The sequence below is a fragment of the Lynx rufus genome, unplaced genomic scaffold (assembly GCF_022079265.1).
Source record: "Lynx rufus isolate CCGP_SWC_20201006 ecotype Redwood Valley unplaced genomic scaffold, mLynRuf1.p SCAF_5, whole genome shotgun sequence".
NCBI lineage: Eukaryota > Metazoa > Chordata > Mammalia > Carnivora > Felidae > Lynx > Lynx rufus.
The window spans coordinates 29,757,140-29,770,481 of NW_025814867.1; the positions used below are offsets into that span (position 1 = coordinate 29,757,140).

Below are 13,342 nucleotides of genomic sequence, written 5' to 3' on the forward strand. Positions count from 1 at the left end.
CTTAGAGCAGAGTAATGTGCTTGGCACACTGCCTGACATACAGGACTTCATCCAAAACTGGGATTTGCTACTGCTGTACTTTCATCTTCTAGATTTTATTTAAAATAACATTTGGCTCAAATACTACAGATTTGTAAGCAGCATTTTGCCTTTAAAATAGTCTCTAAACTTATTACTATAGCTTAAAATGAAACAAACATGTACTGATTTTAGTGCCCCAGCAATTAGTACCGTATAAGGTTAGAGTATCTAATGTCAAAAGAATGACTAAATCAGTAGGCTGAAGATTCCTTCCCATAGGTTTTTCTTTTAAGTTTATTTATTTATTTTGAGAGAATGAAAGAGCAAGAGGAGGGGAGGGGAAGAGAGAGAGAATCTCAAGCAGGTTCCACACTGTCAGTGCAGACAGAGCCCAATGTGGGGCTCGAACTCATGAACCACGAGATCATGAGCTGAGCCAAAATCAAGAGTTGGATGCTTAACCGACTGAGTCACCCAGGCACCCTCCCACCTTTTATATTTTTTCTTTTCTGAGGTGACATTAATTAACATAAAATTAATCATTTAAAAGTATACAATTCAGTGGCATTTTTTTTTCTTTTTTAAATTTTTTTTTTCAACGTTTATTTTTGGGACAGAGAGAGACAGAGCATGAACGGGGGAGGGGCAGAGAGAGGGAGACACAGAATCGGAAACAGGCTCCAGGCTCTGAGCCATCAGCCCAGAGCCCGACGCGGGGCTCGAACTCACGGACCGCGAGATCGTGACCTGGCTGAAGTTGGACGCTTAACCGACTGCGCCACCCAGGCGCCCCTTCAGTGGCATTTAGTATACTCACAGTGTTGTGTAACTACCATCTCTATCTAGTTCCAAAAGAAAATCCTGTGCCCCTTAAGCAGTCAGTTCCCATTCCCCTCTCTCCCAGCCCCTGGCAACCACCAGTTTGTTTTGTGTCTCTATAGATTTACCTATTCTAGATATTTCATATGAGTAGGATTATATAATGTGTGGCCTTTTGTGACTGGCTTCTTTCATTTAACATATTATTTTTGAGGTTCATCCATGTTGTAGCATATAGCAATACTTCATTCTTTCTATGGCAGAATAATATTTCATTGTATGGATATACTATATTTTGTTTATCCATTCACCCATTGATGTACATTTAGGTTGTTTCTGCCTTTCTTGACCATCGTGAACAGTGCTACTATGAATATTCATGTATGTGTATTTGAGTACCTGCTTCCAATTCTTTGGGATATATACTGAGGGGTGGGATTTCTGGGTCATGTGGTAATTCTGTTTAGCTTTTGGGAGGTGCTTTTGGGTTTGTTTCTCCAAGGGGAAAGGCACAATCAGAGAAATGGGACCTGAAAACTCAGGTGAGCCATGCAGCCAACCCAATTTTTGTCTATCCCACTCAGGCAACCATTTACCTTGTCTTTAACTTCTTCTGCCAGCAGAGAAAGATGAGCACTGTGGGTTCCTTACACCTCTGGCATCTGTCCCCTAGGTCTGTGTCTGGCTGTCCCTGGGAAAACTGTGAGGTGGTGCACTGTCTCAAATCATGAGGCCAGTAAGTGCTCTGATTTCAGTGACAACATGAAAAAAGTCCTTCCAGCAGATGGTCCTCATGTCACCTGTGTGAAGAGAGCCTCTCACTTTGAGTGCATCAAGTCCATTTGGGTAAGTCACAGCTGCCCAAAGGAGAATGGAAGAAAATCCATACTTCGTTTTTCTGTACTTGTTAGTGTTTATTGCTTCAGAACAACTTTCTTCCCACAGGAACTAGACCATGCTTTAAAGGAGAAGGAAATAGGGGCGCCTGGGTGGCTCAGTCGGTTGAGCGGCCGACTTCGGCTCAGGTCATGATCTCACGGTCTGTGAGTTTGAGCCTCGCCTTGGGCTCTGTGCTGACCGCTCAGAGCCTGGAGCCTGTTTCAGATTCTGTGTCTCCCTCTCTCTGACCCTCCCCCATTCATGCTCTGTTTCTCTCTGTCTCAAAAATAAATAAACATTAAAAAAAAATTAAAAAAAAAATAAAGGAGAAGGAAATAAGCTAAAGACCTGAAAGTACAGGGACCGTGTAGAGAGAAAAATATAGGTTCTCAACATTCATTAATAGTAAAAGCAATAATAGTAATTAAACAACTAATAGAGAAGGATTCAGTGAAAATGCCAACAGGAAAGCTAAGCCAGGATTGCACTGGAGTCAGAAATAAGAAGCTGTCGTATCACCATTATTATTTAACATTGTTTTTGGAATTTTCCAGTAATGCAATAAGATACAAAATACATATGAAGTAGAAAGAAACAAATAAAATATCAATATTTTCAGATGATTGCATGCCTGGAAAGTAGGGTAGAATCAAGAAAAATATTACTATAATGAACTATTGGGACCTCATCAAGATAAAAATCTTCTGCATGGCAAAGGAAACAACAAAACTAAAAGGCAACTGATGGGATGGGAGAAGATATTTGCAAATGACTTATCAGATTAAAGGCTAGTATCAAAAATCTATGAAGAACTTATCAAACTCAACAACCCCCCCCCAAAAACAATAATCCAGTGAAGAAATGGGCAAAAGACATGACTAGATACTTTTCTAGAGAAGACATCCAGATGGCTAGTAAACACACGAAAAAAATGCTCAACATCACTCATCATCAGAGAAATACAAATCAAGAGCACAATGAAATAACCACCTCACACCAGTCAGAATGGCTAAAATTAACAACTCGGGCAACAACAGATGCTGGCAAGGATGCAGAGAAAGAGGAACATTTTGCATTTGTGGTGGGAATGCAAACTGATGCAGCCACTCTGGGAAACAGTATGGAGGTTCCACAAAAAATAAAAAATAGAATTACCCTACAATCCAGCAATTGCACTAAGTATTTATCCAAAGGATACAGGTATGCTGTTTCAAAGGGGCACACATACCCCAATGTTTGGAAAGAGCCCAAATGTCCATCGACAGATGAATGGATAAAGATGTGGTGTATATATATATATATATATATATATATATATATACATATATATATATATACGCACACACACACACACACACACACACACACAATGGAGTGTTATTTGGCAATCAAAAAAAAAAAAAGAAATATTGCCATTTGCAACAACATGGATGGAACTAGAGGGTATTATGCAAAGCAAAATTAGCCAGTCAGAGAAAGACAAATATCATATGACTTCACTCATATGTGGAATTTAAGATACAAAACAGATTAACAGAAGGGAAGGGAAGCAAAAATAATATAAAAACACGGAGGGGGCAAAACAAGAGATTTAAAAAAAAATTTTTTTAACGTTTATTTTTGGGAGAGGGAAACAGAGTGTGAGTGGGGGAGGGGCAGAGAGAGAGGGAGACACAGAATCTGAAGCAGGCTCCAGGCTCTGAGCTGTTAGCACAGAGCCCGATGCAGGGCTCAAATCCATGAGCAGTGGGATCATGACCTGAGCCAAAGTTAGAGTCCCAACCAACTGAACCACCCAGGCGCCCCTAAGAGACTCTTAAATATAGACAACAAACTGAGGGTTGCTGCAGGGGTTGTGGGTGGAAGGATAGGTTAAATGGGCAAGGAGCATTAAGGAGGACACTTGTTGAGATGAGCACTGGGTGTTATATGCAGGGGATAAACCACTGGATTCTACTCCTGAAATTATTATTGCACTATATGCTAACTAACTTGGATGTAAATTAAAATGAAACAAAAAAACAAACTTAAAACCTAATAATAATGAGACAACCCAATTTTTTAAATAAGCAAAAGATTTGAACAGACATCCACTCACATACAGATGGCAAATTAGCACATAAAAATATATCCAAAGTTATTAGTCATTATAGAAATGGAAATCAAGACAATAGCACTACTTATCTACTAATATGGTCAAAATAAAATACACAGATCACATTAAGTGTTAATAAGGATTTAGAGCAACTGAAACCCTCAGATAGTGCTGGTGTGAATGCAAAATAGCATATCTAGAAAACAGTTTGGAACTTTCTCCTGAAGTTAAATATACAATTACCATACTACCCTTTTTGTGTATCTACTCCCCTGCAAAATAAAAACATATGTCTACATAAGCACCTGTATGTTAATGTTTACAGTTGCTTTTTTCATAATGTTAAAATTAAAAACAATTCAAATGTCCATCAACTGGTTAATAAATAAACAAATTGTGGTACAACTATAAAAAAAGAAAAATATTACTACAATTATTTATGAATGAATAAATTAGTTTGGCAAAAGATAAACATATCACAATGTCATTTTCATATACAACAGTCATTAGTTGGGGAAAAGTAACCCAAATTTATGACTTATTTTTATTTAAAATAATGTACTATAGGGGCACCTGGGTGGATCAGCTGGTTGAGCATCCAACTTCAGTTCAGGTCATGATGTCACGGTTCATGGGTTCGAGCCCCACACTGGGCTCTGGGGTGACAGTGAACAGCGTGCTTAGGATTCTCTGTCCCATTCTCTTTGCGCCTCCCCCACTTGTGCTCTCTCTCTTTCTCTTTCTCTAAAATAAATAAACATTAAAAAATTTTAAATAACATACTATAATTCTATTATGCTACAATATAATCTACTGTAATATAATAGAAAAATGTTTCAGGAAAAAAATCATGACAGATCTGCAAGATTTTAACAAATACAGATTCCGCAGTGGAGGGACAACACACGACAGCCTTGTGAGCGTCCTCTCTCAGCACAGATCCTGGCTCTCTCTCCCCTGTGGCCCAGCCTTCCTGTCCCAGTTGAGAAACTGGAGGTGAGGTCAGTGACCTGAGGCTCACAGACCCTGACGGATGTGGTGTAAACCCGGTTGGACCTGCCCTGCAGTCGTGGTGTTTCCTGTGTCATCAAGTCAGGCTATTTAGTCCTGAGAAGAGTGGTTTTTTAGAGAGAAAATGGAAGATGGCAGCGTAGGAGGACACTGGGCTCACCGCGTCCTGCTGACCACTTAGATTCCACCCACATCTGCCTAAATAACCCAGAAAACTGCCAGAAGACTAGCAGAATGGACTCTCCGGAGCCAAGCGTAGACGAGAGGCCACAGAAGAGGAGCCCCTCCTGAAGTGGACCACCGAAGGCAAAGTGAGCTGACTCTGCTCCTCCTGCCTCTGTGCACCTTGTGGATCCACCCCGGCTAATACGCCAGATCCCATTGAAGAAGTACCACAAGCCTGGCAGTGTGCAAGTAGCCCAGACAGAGGCCACTCCACAGTGAGTCCTGCCCCTGGGAGAGGGGAAGATAAGGTACACACCGGTCTGACTGTGGCCCCAGCGGTGGGCTGGGGGGCAGACATCAGGTCTGACTGTGGCCCCGCCCACCAATGCAAGTTACTCCAGACAGCACAGAGGAAGAGCCCTGCAGTTCCTTGCCACTCCAGGGACTACCCAAAATGATGAAACGGAGGAATTCTCCTCAAAAGAAACTCCAGGAAGTAGTGACAGCTAACGAACTGATCAAAAATGATTTAAGCAACGTAACATAAAATGAATTAAAATAATAGTCATAAAATTAATCGCTGGGCTTGAAAAAAGTATAGAGGACAGCAGAGAAGCTATTACTCCAGAGATCAAGGGACTAAGAAACAGTCAGGAGGAGCTAAAAAATGCTATAAATGAGCTGCAAAATAAAATGGAGGTGACCACAGCTTGGATTGAAGAGGCAGAGGAGAGAATAGGTGAATTAGAAGATAAAATTATGGAAAAAGAGGAAACTGAGAAAAAGAGAGAGAAAAAAGTCCAAGAGTATGAGGGGAGAATTAGAGAACTAAGTGACACAATTAAATGTAATAACATACGCATAATTGGGATTCCAGAGGAGGAAGAGAGAGGGAAAGGTGCTGAAGGTGTACTTGAAATCATAGCTGAGAACTTCCCTGATCTGGGGAAGGAAAAAGGCATTGAAATCCAAGAGGCACAGAGAACTCCCTTCAGACATAACTTGAATCGATCTTCTGCACGACATACCATAGTCAAACTGGCAAAATACAAGGATAAAGAGAAAATTCTGAAAGCAGCTAGGGATAAGCATGCTATAACATATAAAGGGAGACTGATAAGACTAGTGATGGATTTATCTACTGAAACTTGGCAGGCCAGAAAGGAATGGCAGGAAATCTTCAATGTGATGAACAGAAAAAATATGCAGCCGAGAATCCTTTATCCAGCAAGTCTATCATTTAGAATAGAAGGAGAGATAAAGGTCTTCCCAAACAAACAAAAACTGAAGGAATTCGTCACCACTAAACCAGCCCTACAAGAGATCCTAAGGGGGATCCTGTGAGACAAGGTACCAGAGGCATCACTACAAGCATGAAACCTACAGACATCACAATGACTCTAAACCCATATCTTTCTATAATAACACTGAATATAAATAGATTAAATGCTCCAACCAAAAGACATAGGGTATCAGAATGGATAAAAAAACAAGACCCATCTATTTGCTGTCTACAAGAGATTCATTTTAGACCTGAGGACACCTTCAGATTGAAAGTGAGGGGATGGAGAACTATCTATCATGCTACTGGAAGTCAAAAGAAAGCTGGAGTAGCCATACTTATATCAGACAAATTAGACTTTAAATTAAAGGCTGTAACAAGAGATGAAGAAGGGCATTATATAATAATCACAGGGTCTATCCATCAGGAAGAGCTAACAATTATAAATGTCTATGCGCTGAATATGGGAGCCCCCAAATATATAAAACAATTAATCACAAACATAAGCAACCTTATTGATAAGAACGTGGTATGCAGGGGACTTTAGTACCCCACTTACAACAATGGATAGATCATCTAGACACAGGATCAATAAAGAAACAAGGGCCCTGAATGATACATTGGAACAGATGGACTTGACAGATATATTTAGAACTCTGCATCCCAAAGCAACAGCATATACTTTCTTCTCGAGTGCTCATGGAACCTTCTCCAAGAGAGATCACATACTGGGTCACAAAAGAGCCCTTCATAAGTATACAAGAATTGAGATCATACCATGCATACTTTCAGACCACAATGCTATGAAGCTTGAAATCAACCACAGGAAAAAGTCTGGAAAACCTCCAAAAGCAAGGAGGTTAAAGAACACCCTACTAAAGAATGAATGGGTCAACCAGGCAATTAGAGAAGAAATTAAGAAATATATGGAAACAAATGAAAATGAAAATACAACAATCCAAACGCTTTGGGATGCAGCGAAGGCAGTCTTGAGAGGAAAATACATTGCAGTCCAGGCCTATCTCAAGAAACAAGAAAAATCCCAAATACAAAATCTAACAGCACACCTAAAGGAAATAGAAGCAGAACAGAAAAGAAACCTCAAACCGAGCAGAAGAAGAGACATAATAAAGATCAGAGCAGAAATAAGCAATATAGAATCTAAAAAAACTGTAGAGCAGATCAATGAAACCAACAGTTGGTTTTTTGAAAAGATAAACAAAATTGATAAACCTCTAGCCAGGCTTCTCAAAAAGAAAAAAGGGAGATGACCCAAATAGATACAATCATGAATGAAAATGGAATTATTACAACCAATGCCTCAGAAATACAAGCAATTATCAGGGAATACTATGAAAAATTATATGCCAACAAACTGGACAACCTGGAAGAAATGGACAAATTCCTAAGCACCCACACACTTCCAAAACTCAATCAGGAGGAAATAGAAAGCTTGAACAGACCCATAACCAGCAAAGAAATTGAATCAGTTATCAAAAATCTCCCAACAAATAAGAGTCTAGGACCAGATGGCTTCCCAGGGGAGTTCTACCAGACATTTAAAGCAGAAATAATACCTATCCTTCTCAAGCTATTCCAAAAAATAGAAAGGGAAGGGAAATTTCCAGACTCATTCTATGAAGCCAGAATTACTTTGATTCCTAAACCAGACAGAGATCCAGTAAAAAAGAGAACTACAGGCCAATATCCCTGATGAATATGGATGCAAAAATTCTCAATAAGATACTAGCAAAACGAATTCAACAGCATATAAAAAGAATTATTCACCATGATCAAGTGGGATTCATTCCTGGGCTGCAGGAATGAATTGAATTGATTGATTCACAAATCAATCAATGTGATACATCACATTAATAAAAGAAAAGATAAGAACCATACGATCCTGTCAATCAATGCAGAGAAAGCATTTGACAAAATTCAGCATCCTTTCTTAATAAAAACCCTCGAGAAAGTTGGGATAGAAGGAACATACTTAAACATCATAAAAGCCATTTATGAAAATCCCACAGCTAATATCATCCTCAATGGGGAAAAACTGAGAGCTTTCCCCCCGAGATCAGGAACATGACAGGGATGTCCACTCTCACCGCTGTTGTTTAACATAGCGTTGGAAGTTCTAGCATCAGCAATCAGACAACAAAAGGAAATCAAAGGCATCAAAATTGGCAAAGATGAAGTTAAGCTTTCACTTTTTGCAGATGACATGATATTATACATGGAAAATCCAATAGACTCCACAAAAAGTCTTCTAGAACTGATACATGAATTCAGCAAAGTTGCAGGATACAAAATCAATGTATAGAAATCAGTTGCATTCTTATACACTAATAATGAAGCAACAGAAAGGCAAATAAAGAAACTGATCCCATTCACAATTGCACCAAGAAGCATAAAATAACTAGGAATAAACCTAACCAAAGATGTCAAAGATCTGTATGCTGAAAACTATAGAAATCTTATGAAGGAAATTGAACAAGATATAAAGAAATGGAAAAACATTCCATGTTCATGGGTTGGAAGAATAAATATTGTCAAAATGTCAATACTACCCAAAGCTATCTACACATTCAATGCAATCCCAATCAAAATTGCACCAGCATTCTTCTCGAAGCTAGAACAAGCAATTCTAAAATTTGTATGGAACCACAAAAGGCCCCAAATAGCCAAAGTAATTTTGAAGAAGAAGACCAAAGCAGGAGGCATTACAATCCCAGACACTAGCCTCTACTGCAAAGCTGTAATCATCAAGACAGCGTGGTATTGGCACAAAAACAGACACATAGACCAATGGAATAGAATAGAAACCCCAGAACTAGACCCACAAAAGTATGGCCAACTAATCTTTGACAAAGCAGGAAAGAATATCCAATGGAAAAAAGACAGTCTCTAACGAATGGTGCTGGGAGAACTGGACGGCAACATGAAGAAGAATGAAACGAGACCACTTTCTTACACCATTCACAAAAACAAACTCAAAATGGTTAAAGGACCTGAATGTGAGACCATCAAAACCCTAGAGGAGAAAGCAGGAAAAAACCTCTCTGACCTCAGCCATAGCAATTTCTTACTTGACACATCCCCAAGGGCAAGGGAATTAAAAGCAAAAATGAACTATTGGGACCTTATGAAGATAAAAAGCTTCTGCACAGCAAAGGAAATAATCAACAAAATTAAAAGGCAACCAACGGAATGGGAAAAGATATTTGCAAATGACATATTGGACAAAGGGCTAGTATCCAAAATCTGTAAAGAGCTCACCAAACTCCACACCCGAAAAACAAATAATCCAGTGAAGAAATGGGCAGAAAACATGAATAGACCCTTCTCTAAAGAAGACATCCTGATGGCCAACAGGCACATGAAAAAATGCTCAACGTCGCTCCTCATCAGGGAAATACAAATCAAAACCACACTCAGATATCACCTCACGCCAGTCAGAGTGGCTAAAATGAACAAATCAGGAGACTATAGATGCTGGAGAGGATGTGGAGAAACGGGAACCCTCTTGCACTGTTGGTGGGAATGCAAACTGGTGCAGCCGCTCTGGAAAACAGTGTGGAGGTTCCTCAAAAAATTAAAAATAGACCTACCCTATGACCCAGCAATAGCACTGCTAGGAATTTACCCAAGGGGTACAGGAGTGCTGATGCATAGGGGCACTTGTACCCCAGTGTTTATAGCAGCACTCTCAATAATAGCCAAATTATGGAAAGAGCCTAAATGTCCCATCAACTGACGAATGGATAAAGAAATTGTGGTTTATGTACACAATGGAATACTACGTGGCAATGAGAAAGAATGAAATATGGCCCTTTGTAGCAACGTGGATGGAACTGGAGAGTGTTATGTTAAGTGAAATAATTCATACAGAGAAAGACAGATACCATATGCTTTCACTCTTATGTGGATCCTGAGAAACTCAACAGAAGTCTTTGGGGGAGGGGAAGAAAAAAAAAAAAGAGGTTAGAGAGGGAGAGAGCCAAAGCATAAGAGATTCTTAAAAACTGAGAACAGGGGCGCCTGGGTGGCACAGTCGGTTAAGCGTCCGACTTCAGCCAGGTCACAATCTTGCGGTCCGCGAGTTCGAGCCCCGCGTCAGGCTCTGGGCTGACGGCTCGGAGCCTGGAGCCTGTTTCCGATTCTGTGTCTCCCTCTCTCTCTGCCCCTCCCCCGTTCATGCTCTGTCTCTCTCTGTCCCAAAAATAAAAACGTTGAAAAAAAAAATTAAAAAAAAATAAAAATAAAAATAAAAACTGAGAAGAAACTGAGGGTTGATGGGGGGTGGGAGGGAGGGGAGGGTGGGTGATGGGTATTGAGGAGGGCACCTTCTGGGATGAGCACTGGGTGTTGTATGGAAACCAGTTTGACAATAAATTTCATATTAAAAAAAAAGAAATATAATACAAAGGTCTAGGATAAATGAACAATATTTCTTAATAAACACATATGACATATTCCTAGATGGGAAGATTAAATATCAAATACTTGCATATTTTCTCAAAGTTAATTAATAAGTTTAATGTAATTTTCGTTAAAGTATAGTCCTTTTAGAAGTATCAAATAATTACAAAATCTTAAGAAAAAGCACATGGATAAGAATATAAATAGTATTTTATTTTATTTATTTAAAAAAATTTTTTAACGTTTATTCATTTTTGAGAGATAGAGACAGAGTGAGAGTGGGGGAGGGGCAGAGAGAGAGGGAGACACAGAATCCAAAGCAGGCTCCAGGCTCTGAGCTGTCAGCACAGGGCCCAATGTGGGGCTTGAACCCACGAACTGTGAGATCATGACCTGAGCCAAAGTCGGATGCTCAACCGACTGAGCCACCCAGGCACCCCTATAAATAGTATTTTAAAAAAGAAAATTAGCAAGGGAGTGGTGGAGGCCTACCTGAAACTATAAAATATTTAAATAGCAGTATTACAAAGACCAGGGTCCTGGTGCAGATGTTAGGAGGCCTGAAAGCAAACAAAATTCACACTATTCACAGCTTGCTATATATATATTCATCTATCTAGTTGTCTACATGATATGATGCAGATGTCAGCTATGATCAATATCCAACATTAGGGCACTAGGGCCATAGGCTTAATAAATTTAGGTAAGATACATGTAGATTTACACAGATATGTATGATAAGGTATAGATTTACACTGATATGTGTGATAAGGCAAACTTTCTAAGTAAATGACTAAGAAAAGATTCTTTAGCGAGACAACTGGGTACCTCTTTTTTTTTTTAATGTTTGTTTATTTAGTTTTGAGAGAGGTGGGGGGGAAGGGACAGAGAATCCCAAGTAGGCTCCACACTGTCAGTATAGAGCTGGATGCGGGGCTCAAACTCACCAACCATGAGGTCGTGACGTGAGCTGAAACCAAGAGTCGGACACTCAACCGACTGAGCCACCCAGGTGTCCCCTGGGTAACTCTTCAGCAACAAAATTAAGTGAAGTGTTTAATCCGTTTACCAAACAAACTCTCAGTTTGACGCAATTTGACTAATATAGATAGACATAACAAGATAAATCACAGAGGTAGATAAGCTTGGAAATGTAAAAGTTTTAAATCTTTGACGAAAAAAGATTTTAAGACCTTAAGCATACAAAAATATATTCACATCAACTATGACAAAACAGCATAATGTAAAAACTAGATTAAGATATCATTTAAATTTGTAAAAAATGCTTAAGGATAACAAGCTATAGACAAACCACTTGCAGAAAAGAAATTACAACTAATAAAAGATATAAACAATAAAGGAAAAAATGTTCATACTTTTTAATGATCAAATGCAAATAAAGCCATTGTTTAAAAAAATTTTTTTTAATGTTTATATATTTTTGAGAGAAATAGAGAGAAACAGAGTGCAAGCAGGGGATGGGTAGACAGAAGACGGAGAAACAGAATCCAAAGCAGGCTCTAGGCCCTGAGCTGTCAGCACAGAGCCTGATGCAGGGCTCCAACCCACAAACCTGAGATCATGACCTGGGCCGAAGTCAGACTCTTAACAGACTGAGCCACCCAGGGGCCCCTGAATAAAGCCATCCTTAAAGTAACAGTTTATACCTAGAAATGTAATAACATTTCTTAAATGATGGAATTTCTTGCTGGTAGGTTTCTGTGACATTAATATGCATTGTTATTGGTATTATGAATTATAAATTCTGTGTCATTTCTGGAAGACAATTGGGAAATAGTAAGGGTCAAAAACATGAATACAAACTTTTATTTTTTTTTTCTAATTCATCTATGGGGGGGATTGATTTGTTACAAGAATTTGACCTTATGCAGTTGCCGAAGCAGGTTATACAGTCTCTATTAAGACTACTGACTTTTCATAAGCTGTTGGAGCTTGAGGAGGAGGCAGCCAGGAAGGGAAGATGTAGGTAAAGTGGGGTAAGAGCAAGAACAATCTGGAACCACCAGTAATGAGCTGGAGCCCATGGGTATGAACTGAAACTCATGTATGTAATTGCTTCCGACCTTGATGGTATTCACTAGGCCCAGTGGCCTTCTTGTCCTTTTACCTTTATACTAAATGCCTTTTTTACCTAAGTTAATTTAAATTGAGTTCTGATACATCCAACAAATAGAGTATTAATTATATACTATATATATAAATACATAAATAAAATTCATATGTAAGAAAAAATGGGAGGAGGAAAAAGGAGGCAAGTATATAGAAACACAACACTAAATTCAGAAAAAGCCAAGTTACTTCAAATGTGAATTGATAAATGAATTTTTAAAATTATTTCTAAGGGCAGCTGGGTGGCTCAGTTGGTTAAGTGTCCAACTCTTGTTTTCAGCTCAGGTCATGATCTCATGGTTATGAGATTGAGCCCCGTGTCAGGCTCTGTGCTGAGTGTGGAGCCTGCTTAAGATTCTCTCTCTCCCTCTCTCTCTGCCCCTCCCCTGCTCATTCTCTCTCTTTAAAAAAAAAAAAAAAAAAAAGGTTTCCATGATGGGTTGAGAAATGATCTACCTCACTTCTGAGAAGAGGCTGTGAGGTTGCTGCTTCTCACAAGAAGGAAGGAATCCTAGACT

General features: G+C 39.2%; 1 protein-coding gene across 1 annotated transcript in view; it reads left to right on the forward strand.

The window, feature by feature from the left end:
- The first annotated feature begins 1,363 nt into the window (after positions 1-1,363).
- LOC124527128 (inhibitor of carbonic anhydrase-like) overlaps positions 1,364-13,342 on the forward strand; it is a 40,746-nt gene continuing 28,767 nt past the window's right edge. Inside the window, exons 1-2 of the mRNA XM_047100393.1 lie at positions 1,364-1,382; positions 1,514-1,686. Of these exons, the coding sequence (XP_046956349.1) occupies positions 1,364-1,382; positions 1,514-1,686 (192 nt within the window). The remainder of the gene's footprint in view (positions 1,383-1,513; positions 1,687-13,342) is intronic.